The sequence below is a fragment of the Rhinichthys klamathensis genome, unplaced genomic scaffold (genome assembly GCF_029890125.1).
Source record: "Rhinichthys klamathensis goyatoka isolate OS25496 unplaced genomic scaffold, OSU_Roscu_1.1 h1tg000417l_1, whole genome shotgun sequence".
Classification (NCBI taxonomy): Eukaryota; Metazoa; Chordata; class Actinopteri; order Cypriniformes; family Leuciscidae; genus Rhinichthys; species Rhinichthys klamathensis.
In genome coordinates, this window is record NW_026606915.1 from 705101 (window position 1) to 722451 (window position 17351).

A 17351-nucleotide genomic window follows, 5' to 3' on the forward strand; every position below is an offset into this window, starting at 1 on the left:
AAGTGCGTATCACTGATCATAACTCGTGTGAATAATCAAAGCAGAATTATCATGTCAAGTAAAAATAGCATTGCACTGGAAAATTGGTAAAAAGCAGCACATCTATTACAAATATTCACATACAACTTGTGGATAATGATTTAATGTAATGCTTAACTCCATTAATGAGAGTGGAATATTTAATATAAATGTGTATATCAAATGGAAAAACAGAGTTTAAAATAATTTTGTATACCTCATTATTTCACTCACACCGGTCAACAAGTGTGGTCTGGAGTGTGCGGACGGTGCGTGCATATTTACGCCAAATACATTTTTTATAAGTCCCGATATGTGCGTGGAAAATTGAGTATGCATATTTCAATGCCCGTTTTGTGCAATGTTTATACATGAGGACTGGGGTGAGTGGGACAGATGTGCAGTCCCAAAATATGCATTAAATATCTACTGTACTCTCTCAAATTTGCTTACCTTTCCATCTCTCCCTTTCTCTCTAACCTCTCCATTATCCTCGGCCCCTTCGTCTTTTTCCTGCTTTACCTTTCTCCCTCCCTTTCTCTCTCTCTCTCCGTCTCTATGCTAAAGGCAGTGTTAGTGAATGAGGAGGAATGTAAAGTTTCACACGCAGGGGGCTTGCTCATTCGACACAGTCGTGCATTCAGGCCTTGCTTCCCACAGATTGGGTTTCTGTCGTTGTCTGTTCAGGGCCACTAAAAGCTAATTTGGACACTTATCCCGGCCCCATCTGAAATGCTTGAGTGGCCAAAAACTGACCCCCATACACTGATCGCCATCAGCAATCTGAGAGTACCAATCTTATCGGGCCTAACTGCTCGTGTGATACGCCTGTTTTAGACTTGCTTTCGATCTCTCGCATCCTTCTCTCTCTCCAAGTTGCTTGTTTTCCTCTTTAAGACTCTCTCTGTCTTTCTTACAGCTCTCTTTTTCTCTCTCTCCTCTCATCTGAGTGAAATATGAAAGAGTGTTATTGAGTGGATGCAGGGAGGGTGTTTGCATGAGAATGATGGCAGATTGGCTTTCCGTCTGACCGGCTGCTGTTGTTGACTGGGTTCATCTAGATCTAAAAGGCTGGTTTAAGATGACAGACGATTCCTTACTCTTCTCTTAAAGTTCAGTTGACCTTTACCCGCATCTCCGTCTCTCTTTCTCGACTTTCTTTCTGTCAGAGGCCTCTGAGGTTATTCACATGGAAAGGATATTTAATTGATGATGCAATTTTATACTTCTTTTTACAACCTTAGGGTCAAGTCAAACAAATTTTCAGGCAACAGATGCTGTCACCAGAGCTTAACTCAAGCCTGGTTATTAATCATTCTGCCTGACCGCTTTAAGCATTAATACATTTGTTCAATTTTAGAGAACATGATGTCAAATTATGTTAACTGTACTGATAATTGGAAATATTAACAACACCGTAGAAGCCGTGACTCCAGACTCTGTGTGTGATTGACAGGGCCCTACGGGTGTTCTGATTGGAGCTGGGAGAAATTGAGGTGTGTGATGGTCACTAATTAGCCGGGGGTTAATCAGCCCGTGTCTGTGGATCTTGTTGCGTTATTGATTATGTCGTGACGGAAGTTCACCCAGTGGGATTCTTAACTGCTAATAGAGAATCAATTAGAGTGTGTAAGCAAACACACTGCATGTAAGCATGTGTACAGGAGTGCTTCTCTGTCTCCGTGTGGCAGTCCTGTGTGGTTGACCCTCATTAATGTCCTACAATGATTGATCTGTAAAATATTAGCATATAGTTTGTTTGGTATTTTTTATATATGTCTTTTTTAATGTTAAATTATATTGCACTACTGTTCAAAAGTTTAGGGTTGGTAAGATTTGGCTGCATTTATTTGATAAAAAAAACCAGTAATAATATTGTGAAATATTATTACAATTGAAATCTTCTGCTTTAATGTATATTTTAAAATGTAATTTATCCCTGTGAATTTTCAGCAGCCATTAGTCTTCCTTGTCACATGATCCTTCACAAATCATTCTAATATGCTGATTTGCAGCTCAAGAAACACTTCAGTGTTGAAAACATTGTTTTGCGTTATATTTTTGTGGAACCTCTACCTTTGATGATAAATAGAAAGTTGCTGAAATGCTGAAAGAGCAGCATTTATTTGTAATATTTTTTTTGTAACATAATAAATGTCTTTATCACTTGTCAAATTCAAACGAATCTGTCCTGTAAAGTGTCCTGTGACTCATGAAAGTATTAATTTCTTTAAATATTTTGAACTTTAATGTATATTATTTTATAATATATGTATTTGTGTAGTATGAGATGATATGAACTGAACTTTCTCTCTTTTATGTCCTCAGTATTGGCCTGCTGATGAGACGTGTGTTTATGATCCGGACTATCAGCATGGTCTTTCAGAGCTCACTTCTCGTAGTGCTGGAGCCCTCGCCCTTGATGAAAGGTGAGAAATTCACATACATGAACAATCTATAGGACCAGCATATTTTTATTTTTATTTTTATTACTTTATCTCTTTGAATAGTGCACTGCTTTATAAATGAAAGGACAGGGAAAAACTCAGTACACTAAGTTTTTCAATGCATTCAAAATGACAAAATGTTTATGTTTATGACTGCCATGTACATTTTATGGGTACAGTTTGTTCTTAAGAGTCAAATAGCTCACCTGTAATTATGTATATATAGAAGTGAAATTGACCTGTTCTCCGCTGAGCTTTCTACTGTTCCCCTGCATTTAAGAATCCATAGGGCCATCTCCGGTTTCCCGCGTTTTCCACTGACAGACTAAAGTGTCCATTTCAGCACCTTGCACAGAGTAAACAGGTGTTCAGGCAGATTGTGTCTGAATAAAACTCTCAACGCTGCATTAAACAACAGCATCGGATAAAAAGGGAGAGTATTAACATGAATGTCATACAGACCAGCATAGAGTTCATCTTGCTGTATGGTGAGATCAGAATAGAAAATTACAAAAAATCTAAAGTTTAAAATTTTTGCGAATTAAATGTATGTATAAATCAAATCCAGATGGGTAGGATAATAAAGATATTTACACTCTTTATATGGCAGAAATAATTAATTATCAAAGCTTAACATGAAAAAAAAAAATGCAAACATTAATACGATCATCACAGTATAAAGGCAAAAACTTATTTAGTACCTAAGCGACCTCTGGAGAATCAAAAAGGAAAAATACACATTTTCAGATTTATCCCGACAATAATTGGCAATTGTTGAGTCCGTTAACAAACTTGGTTTCATTTCATCAGGTGCTCAAGGCTGGTTATTTGTTGCCTTAGGTATCCGTTTTAATATAAACTCCATAGTACCAGAGGCTGATATCTTACCGAAGACAAACTTTCAGTATTGATCCAAACTTCTATCAGTGTGCTTTCTTTTCTGAGAAATTATCTTGAACTTTTATTCCATAAATCTTCTGTAAGACTCCTGTAGATCTGTTCTGATAACCATCTTCATAGTCCTGGTGCTTGGATTCAGCATAATTCAAGTACAATTTTATGCATGAACTCTGTAGAAGTGATCATACAGAAGTTATGTCAAACATACTCTCTCCCGGTTCAACTTGCTTAAGTGGATTTGCGTTTCTGTTTCTGTCTGCGAAAGCTAACGCTATTTTACCTTGAGTATTCTCATGGCTCACTTTGATAAATGAATAAACCCATATTCAAACCCTCTGCCTTTTTTCTCTTATTTTTCCTTGCGCAGTCTCTCTCTCTCGCAGGTGCTTTGAATGTTTATTTAATGAAAATGAAAAAAAGGAAAAGGGGGAAACTCTTGCGTTTTAGCTGTTTCACTCTGTATTTTTTGCCACTGTATTACTTCTTCCCCAGGATGTCGTTGCTTTTTAGTCAAGATGTTTTTGTCAGCGAGCTTCTGTTTGACAACTCCCTCATCTCTCTGTCTTTCTTATTCTCTCTCTGTCTCTCATTTTGCCACTCTCCCAAACGAAATGGAACAAAGCAACTCTGCACCCCATCTAACCCCCCTCAAAAAAAAAAAAAAAGAGGAAAAAAGAATGATAAAGTTCTGCAGAAAATATTTTTCAATATTGTATGAGACTGGATGCCTCAGAAGAGCTGATTTTCCTTCCTGTGGTTCCTGGATAAGTAATGGAGAAGTCTTGTTAGGCAGAACTAAACATTTCCAGTGAATAATTCAGATGGAGCTGGATGTGAACGCTTCATGATTTATTTTATTTTATTTTTTTGTGCAAATGGGCTTCTGGTAATGATTGATTTGAGATTCATGATTTTTAGAGGCTTTAATGGTAGATGGTCTGTCTCATGCTCTGGGTGGACGTTCTCAGGTGAATTTAATAATCAACTTCAAAATGGCCAAAAAGACACTGATTTCTAAGCGTCAATTGTGGAAACATATAGAGTCAGATCCGACTGTGTCTTAAGTTAAACTGCTAGTAGTTTGACATGGTTCTGTCTGCATAAATAATAGTCTGTGAGAGCTCAGTGTTATATTAACAAGCATGTACAGTACTGTTCCTGCTAACACAGGTATGACAGTTGAGTCGGAGTAGAGCTGAAACTGTGAACATTTCATATCATGATATAGTGACCATGATTATCAATATTTTCATGGTGCTGGAAATGTTCAAAAAGTACTCATACGTACACACAAAGTTTTATGCAGAAAATCAACAAACAACAATTAATATTAGCACTGTGCACTTTTTTTCTGCATAGAAAAACATTACCGGCAGGAACCGGTGAACTTTCAACATTAATCGGAATAAACACTACAAAACAACAGTAAAGCAGCAGTCCCTCACGGACGACTGCTGCATATAAACATAATAAAAAGCAGCAGCATAAAGTCCGGGCCTGGTCCTCTCTCGTCTTGCACTGTTATAACTCCTCTTTTTATCCTTCCGGAGCTCCTCCGTGTGACTCGAGACCGGTGTGAAGCTCTGCCCCCACGGCTCTCGGTCACACCCTGCTTGCCACAGCCAGATTTTAAAGGTGCTCTAAGCGATGTTGGGTGACGTCACTTCTTGTTGACGTTTGAAGTATTGTCAAACAAAACGGAGGCTAGCTAGACCCTCCCTCCTCCTCATCCCGTCCCCTCCCCCTGTAGTTTTACTGATACTTCATTCAAGGTGTAATGTCGCCAAGTTAGATAAATGCTTTCATATAATGCAGAAAAAGAGAAACATTACCAGAAAAACATGATAAAACGTTTCGCCACCCGAGGTTATAACTTTAGCTCCCATACAAGGACGCAATAATAGCAAGATAACGTTAGCTTCGCGTTTCCCAGTGAGGATAAACAACGGCTCCGTCGTAAACAAATTTAGTCAAAGTTGTCAATAGGCTATGAATGAACATTCTAATTCATAACAAAGAGTTGGTGAAAACAATCATTCACACAAACTGTCGCCCTACTGTGAGTTTGCTTGATCATTTACAATAGAGATCGATAGCTAGCTGCTAGAAACCTATATGTTGTAATCACCAAAGTTAGCGCTGACTGCATTGTTCTAGCTAATTAATTATATCCTTGTGTTTTTTTAGGCGAACATGAACGTCCATTTAGAAAAACCAAACTGGATTTACCCACCTGTCCAGCAAAAACAGAGCTACCTGAATGTCTCATTGGAAGCCCTTCTGCCGGCGGAGTTCTCACCACCTTTCAAAGGCTTTTCCAATGTAAATTCTGGACTTTGCGCGTTCCTTCTCCTTTTCCCTCTTCTTTGCATTTTTGCAATCTGTTAATCGGAACGTCGTCTCTTTGGTCGTGTGTCGGCCATATCAAACTTAAAGAGTTATAATTCTAACTTCCCTCTTCACGCTTCTCTCTCCTCCACACCCCCCTTCGTGTGTACGCACACTAACCCAACCCCCAAATCATTCTTGTCGGTTATTGGCTGGAACACTGTTTGTTTTGTTTCGTGGAGCGGGTTGGCCCAGTTTGTTTTTGTTGCTGTTTGTGGAGCCTGGGCTGTCTACAGAGACCGCGTTTATTTACAGTGTGTTCAGGAGACAGGCAGCTAGCGGATAGTGAGAAGATGTTTGCTGTATGTGACAAAAAAAATGTTTTGGCCTAAAAAACGTGTGACATCGCTTAGAGCACCTTTAAATGAACAAAAAATATTAGTTTGGTGACTTACAACAAAACATGATATCTATCTACTAATATGTGCCAAAGACTATAGATATAGAAAGACGATTAACTCCTATTAGATATGCGTGGGAGCAACTGCAAAAACAGTTTTCTTTTGTTGTTTATTCTGTTTAATGTGTTTATTTTGTTCGCTGCATAAGTTCTTTTTATATGCTCAATGTTTTATTGTACAGCACTTTGGTGCAACTCTGTTGCTTTTAAATATGCTATAGAAATAAATTTTGAATTGACTTGAATATGGCGGAATAGCCTATGTCCCGCCTTCTGAGTAAAAGAGCCAATCGCTGATTGATAAAGTCGTTGTGTCACTGCAGCTGCCGTTAGAAGCTCCGGTTCCCAGAAACCTGAGACTCGCGCTTAGGACTGCATATGTGCATTGGCTCATCTAGCCTGAAAAATAAGCTTTGTTAACGCTATTGAGAATAATAAACAACATTTATGGGACAGTTCTTGTCAGATTGTGTTGCTGATTTTGAATTATGTTTCTATGTTTATGTACTATGCAGAGGGTCTGTTCTTTCTTTTGATATATTGCATGGTCAGATATTCATACAACAAAATATTCTCGGGGCCATAACATTTTTGTGAAAATGACAAATGAAAAACGCTTTTGCTGGCTGGCAACTTTTTTTTTTTAAACACTGGCAGGGAAAGAGTTAAGAGTTAAGTTTACCTTTGGATTTTTGTCCGATTTTCAAATACTTTTTTTCTTCAAATAAAAGTAGTAATTTTATGATTCCCCTTGTTGCTAGTTGGCTTGGTTCATGGCTTATAGCACTTCAACAAAGACTTTTTGGAAATCCCTATGGGAGAGATGAATGGAAAATTACTTCCGGAACCAGCGCGGCTGAAGACTAAACTTTTCTGAAGACAGTCGGTTCCCCATTAAACGTTCATAGAATTCATTCATTCATACATTCTTTCATATAAATTCTAGTGAGACTGTTGCTAACTTTGCTTAATGCTAAACAGTATTTATCGCAAGTTTTTCAAATCGCGATAGTCAGGTAAATTAAATATGAAAGGTAATACTAAACGTCAGGAATTTTTATCATGGCTTATCGTCAAACCGGTAAACGCTTCATCCCTAAGTCTGAGTAAGGCCAAGCACAAACTACAAGACAGAAGCTCGTCACCCTGCACACATTTCTTCCCACAGGCCTTCTCTCTCAATTAACACTGCCAGATATTCAGTGCAATATTTCAGAGGCATTTTGCGTTTTTATATGTAATATCTAAATTCAGAGCCACAAATTCAAACTTGAGGTGTGTCTGCGATCTGAGGGTTTTTGCTGCAGGCTTAAAACAAGGGCAGAATTGTGTATGTTGTATTAATGTGTATCGTGTCTGCTCTTCCTCAGGTATGGCAGTGCTGAGTCTGAGTTTGCAGCATTTCATAGCGGGTCTTATCACCACTCTCACTTTCACCACGATGATGAACTGCACACAGAGAGCTGAGGAGAGCATACAGGTATCACACACCACCCTCTTCAACTGACCACAGCTTTGACTCTTGCTCCCTGACAGATCAGAACAGGCTGCTTAACAGCATCACAGTGTTCACCTGAGGTCAACAGCAGGACAAATCTGTTGTGTTTTCTCTTCAGTTTCAGCAGCCGTGCTCCAAAGACAACAAAAAATGCATCTTACAGTTTTTGATAGTTGTTGACAGGTAGAGTCTCACAACAGGCCGTGAGCTGCAGAAAGCCTGAGAGTGTTTCCTATCTGCCACATACGTGAGCACATCACAGCAGTCAAAATTTCATTCATCTGTCAGTCAATATCTCCACTCAGAGAACTGAGCAGTTTTAACACTCTCTTTAGCTCTGCACGTCAACTCATTTCAACTCATCAATCACCTACAAAGCATACTCATCAGAAAGTTTATTCAAATTCATAGATTTGACATTTTGATTTCTTTCTTCTTCTTTTTTTAATGTGTAGCCCAGTGGTTAGTTTGCATGCTCTGACTTATTTGTACATTAGTGCTCATGTGAGCAATGCAAGTTTAAGATTGATTTGTGTTATTTCCAGACTCCGTTCCACAAACAACTCTACGGTTTCAAAACTTTCTTCCTAGCAAAGGTGCAATTTATATATACACAACCGTTGAAAAAAAGTTTGATTTCAGATTTTATGGAGTTAAAAACTCTTATGCTCACTAGGGCTGCATTTATATTTGATAGAAAGTACAGTAAATCATTTTAATATCATTTATTCCTGTGATGACAAAGCTGAATTTTCAGCGTCATTACTCCAGTCTTCAGTGTCACATGATCCTTCAGAAATCATTATAATATGCTTATTTGGTGCTCAAGAAACTTTTCTTATTATTATCAATGTTGATAACTATTGATGCGTAATATGTTTTTTCTTTTTCTTTTGAGGAAACATTGATAATATTTGTCAGGATTCTTTGATGGATAGCAAAGATCAGCATTTATTCGAAATGGAAATCTTTTGTGAAATCATAAATGACAATTTTGATCAATTTAATGTATCATTACTGAATACATAAAAAAAACCCGTAGCAACTCAACTTTTAAACATTTGGCTATAAATGAATGAAGCATTTATTATTCCAGGAATATTAATTGCAGGAGTGATTATAGGCGTTCATTTCTGGGGCAGATTCTGTTTTTTTGTTTGTTTTTTCCCCACTTTTTTTCTGTTTGCCAGTCGGGCCAGTAGTTTTTACTTGTCCTGCCAACAATTATGCATTTCTTCTATTAATGTGTTAGAGATAATATATTCATATTTTGTTTTTCAAAAATCAGTAACTGAGAATTATATCGCTATTTATACAGCTATGATATTTATGAAATCCATGCTGTAAATCTATAAACAAAGAGCATACAGTGCAAAAGTTTGCTCTTGTGACAATCAGTGCCCGTTTTGTTCTGAATATGGGCATAAGATGAATAAGCGGCAGATTGAGCTAACAAATAGTTGTTTTAGTACATAGTTTGTGAAACAAACCTAATGCGCATTGTATTTCTCTTCAGATACTGCTTCTGTGCAGTGTAACTGTTCTGTGCCACTTTTATAGTGTAAAGACAGCTTACCTGTCTATCAAAAACAGTCCATCTATATCACCTCTGTTCTTCACAATACTCCACTCCCTATTATGTCCCACTAATCTTGTATTGTCTAATTTCTCTCTTTGTTAGTTCAGTTGTTCATTCTCTCTATTTGTTTATTTATGTATACACTAGATGATAAACGGTAGTTCTCACTGTTTCAATATCTCTCCCCTCCCGTGTTCTCTTGTTTCGTCCCATCGTTAATCTTTGACATGACAGTATTGTCATGTTTAAATGGGCCTGCGCTGCTTGCATGTGATCTTCCACTGCTCTCTTAGCTATTTGTCACTTCACCAGCTCAATACCTGCTGAATTAATGGTACTAACAAAACTCATTACACAATAAGAGAAAGTGCTAGTATGTTTTTCCTCAGCCTCTAAGCAATTAAAAACTTCAGATTCACATTTAGAAGAAAATAACCAGGAGGATGATTGTAAACTGTAGGTTAATTCGAAATGTTTTTATAACATACTGTACATACCATAGCGAGAGCAGCTTGTGTGTGTTTGTTTTAAGGTGGTTTTAGATGACCGAAAACCGATACTGTGAATGTTTGTGAAAAGGCCCTAGAGGGAGAAACTGAACACCTTAAACAAGTTTGTAGGAATAAAGGTACTTCACTTAACTTTGGTGGCGGGGCCACACTGTAAAAAGTGCTACACCCACAAAGTAGGTTTTATATATTTTAAATATTTGTAATCTAGTTTATTTTATTGGTTTTATACAAAAAGAGTATCAAAATACTTCCTCTTTACTTAAAATATATCAGTTTTTATATAACAATATATTTTAAATAAAACCCATGCAATTTATTTGGGTAGTTATTTGTATGTGGTTGTTGTGTACAATAAATGTTATAAAAGTGAGTTGACAATGCACAATTTATTTGAGCAGCTGTCGATGTGACAGGTGTGTTCATCAAACGTAAATATTTTAAATTTTATAAGTTGGCATTATCCCTTTTTCACTGGCGGGGACTCCAGACAGATGCAATATCTTCCTCGGCACTTCAACTGTTTGGTCGCTGCAGCGGATCTGAATTTCAGGGTCTGATTAACACGGTAAGATGAGCAAATTTAGCCGAATGACTGGTGATGTAAACTAAAGTCACAAAATCGCTTACTCCACTAGGGAGCTGAGGTTAGGTTTGCAAATTGTATAGCTAGCTATCCTGCACACATGGTAAGCTAAGATGGCTGCACAGTGTGGTCGATCGGCAGACAACAGCAGCAGTGTTTAAAAACACATACAAGTTACGTATGTAATAATTAGTTGCACAAATGCCCTCAGTTATATTTTTAGATTGCACAGATTAAATTTCGGGATCATATGCGATCGAAACGGTCGCAATTTCGAGCCTTCAGGCAATAGTTGTGCGGGCAAATAAGGGAAAGTAAGATGTGGTGTTTTATGGACAACACTTTGTTTTGTGTGTTCTGTGTCTTTGACAGAACTCAGAGATTATGTTATTATACTTTTGCATTACTAAAGCAGATGCACAGATTAGACTGTATGTATGTTTAGTAGTCTGTCTGATTTTAGAGATTTGATCCACGATATTTTAATGCTGCATTGTCAATTAATGACAGATTTTTGGTCTAGATTTTTATACTATTTCTAACCTATTACTTAAAGAAGTTACATTTACAACTGATTTTTTTTAACCTTATTTCTAACATCTAACATTTTCCCGGTCTTTAGATACCCAAGCACTTTTGTTACCTGGGGTCTTCGAGCTTCACATCCAGGTAAGACAAACTTCAGAATAGATTCAATTACAATTAGATCAGATTATACGTGTTCTGTAAGTCCAATAGACGTTCAGGGAATCTCCATACAAGGTTAAAAACTAGTTCAGATGTGGACATATTTTATGTAATTTAATGTCTAATTTAGACAATTTAAACTTTTTCTGGACCAAACACTTTCAGGATGCATTAAATTAAAACTCATGTTTATTTCAACGTAATTTCTAATTGCAAAGCAACTCTCAGACAGTGTGTGTTTGTCCAAAAATCATGAAATCATTACTGTCTACTTAGGGCAGGCAGCTTAAGGTCCCTGGTTCGAATCTGATTTCTCTCATGATCCAAATATGTATAAATGACAGATGCTAAACTGTCTAAAGGTGTCAGTGCGTGTTTGTCCAAAAATCATGAAAAGAAACTTCACTGTCTGTGAATTGCTTTGCAATTACACATGAAAATTACATTGAAATAAATGTGAGTTTTAATTTAATATATCCTGAGAGTGTTTATTTGGTCTAGAATAAGTATAAATTGTCCAAATGAGACCTTAAATGATGTTGAAAATTGTCCACATTGTCCACATCTGAACTAGTTTTCAACCTTGAATGGAGCTTCCGTGAACGTTCATTACAGAACACCTAAAAAAAGTCGTAAAAACGTTCATTCTGGCTCCTCAGTGGACGTCTTTTCAATGTACGTCTTTGTGACAAAGACGTTGAAAAGATGTCTTTTGGACATAATTTTGCTTAGTGGGTTTACTAATATTGTGATGAAATGGGGTGATTACATTTGCTCTGGAAAGATATTTAAACTCTGTAGCTTAATTAACAGTAATGTGATGACCAATCAGGTACAGGCAAGGACAATTGCATTTGTTTTATTGTAATGCATCCTTTGAACCAGAAAAATACAACACTCATGCTAGAGTAGATCATGATATTTTAGTACCCACACTCTATGGCATTGTCATGGTAGACTTCACTCTGGTCACATGTTCTAGTCACAGTATCCATCTTGTATCCACCACCTTTAGCAACAAAAGTACAATTTGGACTTTGTGTCTTATCTCTTCTACCTGTCTGCTAATATTCATCTCATTTCCTATTTGTCTGACCAAACTCTTGTTTCTTTTTTGTCTCCAGCAAAAGAGTCGGGCTGAAAAAGAGGTGCACGCTGAGCTTGGCAGTTGCCCACTGAAAATTGACATGTTTCATCACCCCGAAACGATTGGGATTATCATATAAGGACAGCCCGTGGTCAGAGGTGTGCCAAACCTGTTGAAAGCATGCTGCCTCCTGTTTGAACTTACCTATGCTCTCGACCTCATGTATCCCTCAAAACTGGTGTATACTTGATATATATCAGAGGCTTTTTGTAGGATTGGACCCTGTGCGTCCTAAACCATCATCATGTAATTTTTGACATTGCAGTTCCAGAGTGATACAATGTGATGTTATGGCTCACATTTACCTTGATCCAAACATTTCAGATTGGGCAGTTTGGATATTTCACTGTACCGTTCAGAACAGGTTGAAAATACACTTCTACAGTGTTTGTTTTATATTAGAGTGTACATGTGCGGCCACATTTATTTGCTGTTTTGTAGTCACTGTTAAAAGTGACACTGGTTGACATTGAATAAATTATATATTGTCTTCAATCTATCTTCTCATCTTTTTCTTCTTCAATTGAATTTGTAATTGTTATTGACAATTAAAAAACAAATATTAAAATGTTTATTCACATATGATTAAGTTAATTTTACTAAGAAAATAAAGTTCATAAAACCTAATTAAAATGAGTACAGGTTACTTGTAGCAACCCATAAATAAGTTACCTGTACCAAGAAAAGTAGGTTTATCCAACTGAGTAATACTAGTACTATTAGTTAACTCAACTTGATTTTGTTGCGTTTCTATAAAGTAATGTTAAAGTGTTCAATATACTTAAAAAAGGCTGCAAGTTGAATCAACATAAAACATCCAATGCAGCCACTTGCCTCACTTTTTATAAGTTAGATCTAGGTATTACTTTTTACAGTGCATGTGAAGGAATGGCCTTGGCTTTGCTTTCCTATTCTGTGTGTTAAGTCGAAGGACTAGAGTATGGAGACAGTCTCTAACGTCCAGACAAGAGAGGGATTCAGACTGCTCTTTGATCCTCCTGTTGGAATTGTTTTGATGTGAGGCGAAGTTAAAAATGGATAAATATGAATCATGTTAAAAAGTCATCTGTTATTTTGAAGAGTATCAAACCACGTCAAAAAGGAAAGCAAACATTTCTGTTGTGCGTGTAAGCTGTAGTGTTACACCGGAGTTCGAATCCTGCTCAGTTTTTTTTTTCTTCTAAATTCCATCTTTGCCTCCTCTCCCCGTCGTTTCCCGTACTATCTCTAACTGTCCTGTCCTATGAAGACATAGAGGGTCATAATATTTAAATTGACATAGCACAATGTATATTAGTTATTGTACGATATTGGAGATATTTTTTATTTGTTGTGATTTTGTATATCTCATTGTTTATTTAATTATGCATGTTCAATTGTGCCTGCTCATTTCCCCTATTTTTACATGTAGATTACCTTTACCATCATCTAACATCTGCTTAATGTTTTCCTTGACATTTTTTAATAATCTTAAATTAAATATCCATTTCCATACGGTACATTATAGAGTTATTTTAGTATTATTTTATGCTATAAATACTTCTATTTATTAATATTTTGAATTTGCTTTTATTTTAATATTTTCAGCTTATAAATTTAAAATTTAAAATGTAATTTTTACCGTTAAAAATAATCTATTTATCTTTGATTTATTTTTATTTCAGTTTTAATTTGAGTAATTTAAGTACTTCAACTTATTTTATTTCAGTTAGTTGCTAAGGCAACATTTCTCATTTTTGTTTCAGTTTGTCATCTAACATTTATATTTTATTTCAGTCAATGGAAACTTTTTTCATAGTTTTAGTAAACAATAACAAAACTGAAAAATGTAAATGCCTAGCATTACATGTTGTAGTGTTTAAATTCACTTGTATTATTTAACATGACAGATTTTAGTTTGTGTTTTCTTTTTTAATTATTTAGGCAATATAGTGTAAAGTTGTAATATAAGTCATTTGTTGGTTTTCGGCCATAACATGGAAAAAATGTTTTGGGTTATCGGTCAATTTTTTAAAATCGGTGCATCCTTAATGTAAAGATCTCTTTTGTAATTAAGTGCTGGACCTGGATCTGAAAACAATTTTTAAAAAGTAGAGATCAGTGAATAAATGTTAGTTGCATCTAGTTAGTCTAGCCTAACAGCAAAACACATTCCCCTTTCTTTATAATTTACTGTCCCTTTTTCACTTTTCTTGAGTAAATCCCCAAAATTGCCTAAAGTCAATGCTAAAACTCTTTCTATCTTGCCTCTCTCTGTCTGTCAATCTTTAGGCCACCCACTACAGTTTTCTGGCCACTCTGGAGGTCCTGGGGAAACTGAGTTTTAGTGCCCTGGCTGGAGGTATGGTGGACACTGTGGGCTTTCCCATAGCCTTCATCCTCTTCCTCTTCCTCACCTCCAGCAGTGCACTGCACGTGTGGAGAGCCACAGAGACTGGCGTCCTGAAGGAGCAGCTTAAAGGCCAGCCACTGTGACCAGTGTGAGCCTAAAAGAGGGCCGAGTGAGTTAATGTCTGGGTAAAAGAGAGCGAGATTGAATCTTATGTTTAGAATAAGATACTGGTGACCAAATAGACAGACAAGCAAATATGTTGTTTTTATTTGTATTAATTTGACACAACCAGCATTGTCCTAGACAAAAGCCACATGCGCACTGCACTCTCAGTACCTCTCTGAAAAACACTGCAAATGTTTAACAGCTACATATAGTCAACTATTTAAAGGTACTTGCTTTTATAAAACAAGTCATCCTGAATGGCAAGCAGACTGAGCTATGGCAACACTGTGAACATGCCATGTAGTCTGTCTGAAGGACAACAGTTATTCATTAAAAAAACAAATGGTTTATCCATTATGTTTGCTATAATGGACACTGCTAAATGTGTAATTCAACAGAATTGTAATCGTTATAAAAGGTTAAAGCTTGTTTAAGGGTCTAGTATAGTTTGGTTTAGTTTTACACACCCTAGTAGTCATTTACACATTTCCTTATATGCAGCATGTATTCATCTTAGAAATGCCTTTAGTTTTTAACCGCAGACACCATTCAGCTTAATGACCAATCAGCAGCATGCTGGATTTTATGAATCGCTTGACTTTAGAGTCATGCAAATTTGGCAGGAGTATGAACATTGAATTATGGTTCTACCAGAAAGACTCGGGAGATCGAATGATGTAACAAAGCATTAATTTATTGACAGCCCAGCAAGCAATTATTTACAAAGTTCTTTGGCGTAGGCCCCGTCCGTAGTGCATAATCCGAGGGTACGGATCTGCATTTCCTGCCTGAAGACGAAGGCAGGGCGCAGGACCATCCTGGTGGTGGTGGGGGGGAGGGTGGAGGTAATTGTTTGCGTCGGTGTCTGCCAACTCAAACATGTGTAAGTACTGATATTTACACAGCAAGTTTTAAGACATGATTGGATAGATGTGAAGGTAATAAGTGACGTAGTAATTGAGTCTTCCTGGCAGAACTTATGCTAAAGCTTTCATTTCTATGATTAGCTTTTTTGTATTCTCAATGCAATACTTTTATTAAAGGGGTCATATCACGGGAACATAAAAGTTCAATGTACTATGAAAAAGCACTGTACCTTTTGACAATGTTATTACATTGACTCTTATTTGTAGTTCAGCAACACTGCCAAAAGATATGTCCTAACTCCACAAGAATTAGTGAAGAGAGTTAAATAAGTTAAAAAACTTGTGCTGCTCCTGGTTGTGTATAGCACCTGAATATCTGCTTATCCTTTCTAGGATTGTTAGGAAAGAATGGCCCAGCAGCAAACGTGACCCAACTATTTCTCATTTCACTTACTTGGACTGTGTTTACATATGCAAGGCACAACACCAAAAATTGCTATTTCATTCGGCAAGTCAGAAAGAGGGTGGAGAGCAGTCATGAGAATACTAAATTAGGACTGTTTTGATATATAAAACTTGACTAACATAGTAAGTGGACCTCAGGGAAAACAATATTCTAAAAAGTATGATATGACCCCTTTAATGTCTGTTAAAATACTGTACATTGAAACAGTCAACTCATCAAGCTAATTTTTTGAGCCAATAATATATTGTTTAAATGTATTTATTTTTTGTATTGTGAGTTGTCTGCATTTCCTATGCAATAACACAAATTTGTTCGATTTTTCAGTAGAACTGCTTCTCATCATACCTGACTTTTTTTTTTTTTTTTTGAGGTTCTTGAGTCATTGAAATAGTCACAATAGTCAGTCACTATCTTCCTGAGCCATGTTTTATTTTTGAATATGTTTGAATTGCCTTACTTTTTTATATAGTTTATTGCAGAGCCAAAACATGTGGAGATATTGTTGAGACTAGATGGGTAAACGTGTGGATTTTGCCATAACTATGTGTTTAAGATACCTTGAATCTATAACATATTATAATTGTTTATACAAATTTTGGAGGGCAATTTTAATTGCAAAAAAAAAAAAACAGAAAATGAAAATGTAACTATACATGTATAAAGCGCATTAGGTCCGTGTACGTTCAATGCATTAATTCGTTTTTCGATTTAATATTGAAATTAAAAAAATTAAAAAAATGGCTCATTTATTCGAAAAAAAAAAAGAATTCGGCTTGATTTTTATATTTTTAGACTCCACATTTAGGGCATGAAATGGCCCTTTCTGCTGATTGGTCAACCAAAGATCAACCCATTCTTCCAGAATAATAGTCCTCCGCTGCTGGATGGATTCTTTAAGTCTTTATTACAAATAATCTCTCTCTCATCCAACAACCGGACTAAAGAATGCTTTGACACAAATTGGCCTAGTAAGGGTTTTCTTTATAGGCGTGGGTTCGACAACGCCTATGTGCCAGAGAATTATTTTCTGATTATTTCAGAAATATTAATGTTGGTTATCTCTCATCTGCACCCACATTACCCATCAGCCTACTTCTTCGGCACAACACTGGTTTTATTTAGTTGTCCAACTATCAAAATCTGTGTGGCAAAGCTGTGTGACGCACTGGACAACACGGAGCGGATAAGTTTATGTTGTAGCGAAGCGCACATAAATGAGCCGTTTTCTAATTTTTCTACTTTCAATATTAAATCGAAAAACGATTGTACCATTTACAGTATATGTTTTCCATGCTTGTATAGTCTTGTGTCATTTTGCTCTTGGTTTCATGTTAACAATGCTTCTGTTTTTTTTTTTTTTTTG

The 17351-nt window shown here is 36.5% G+C and overlaps 1 protein-coding gene across 2 annotated transcripts in view; it reads left to right on the plus strand.

Annotated features, from left to right (window-relative positions):
- The window catches only part of mfsd3 (major facilitator superfamily domain containing 3), a 29968-nt gene extending 14548 nt beyond the window's left edge, over positions 1–15420 (plus strand). For both annotated transcript variants that reach the window (XM_056235222.1, XM_056235223.1), the window contains exons 4-6: positions 2347–2447; positions 7524–7633; positions 14431–15420. In XM_056235222.1, coding sequence (XP_056091197.1) covers positions 2347–2447; positions 7524–7633; positions 14431–14634 — 415 coding nt within the window. In that variant the 3' untranslated portion in view covers positions 14635–15420. The remainder of the gene's footprint in view (positions 1–2346; positions 2448–7523; positions 7634–14430) is intronic.
- The last annotated feature ends 1931 nt before the right edge of the window (positions 15421–17351 follow it).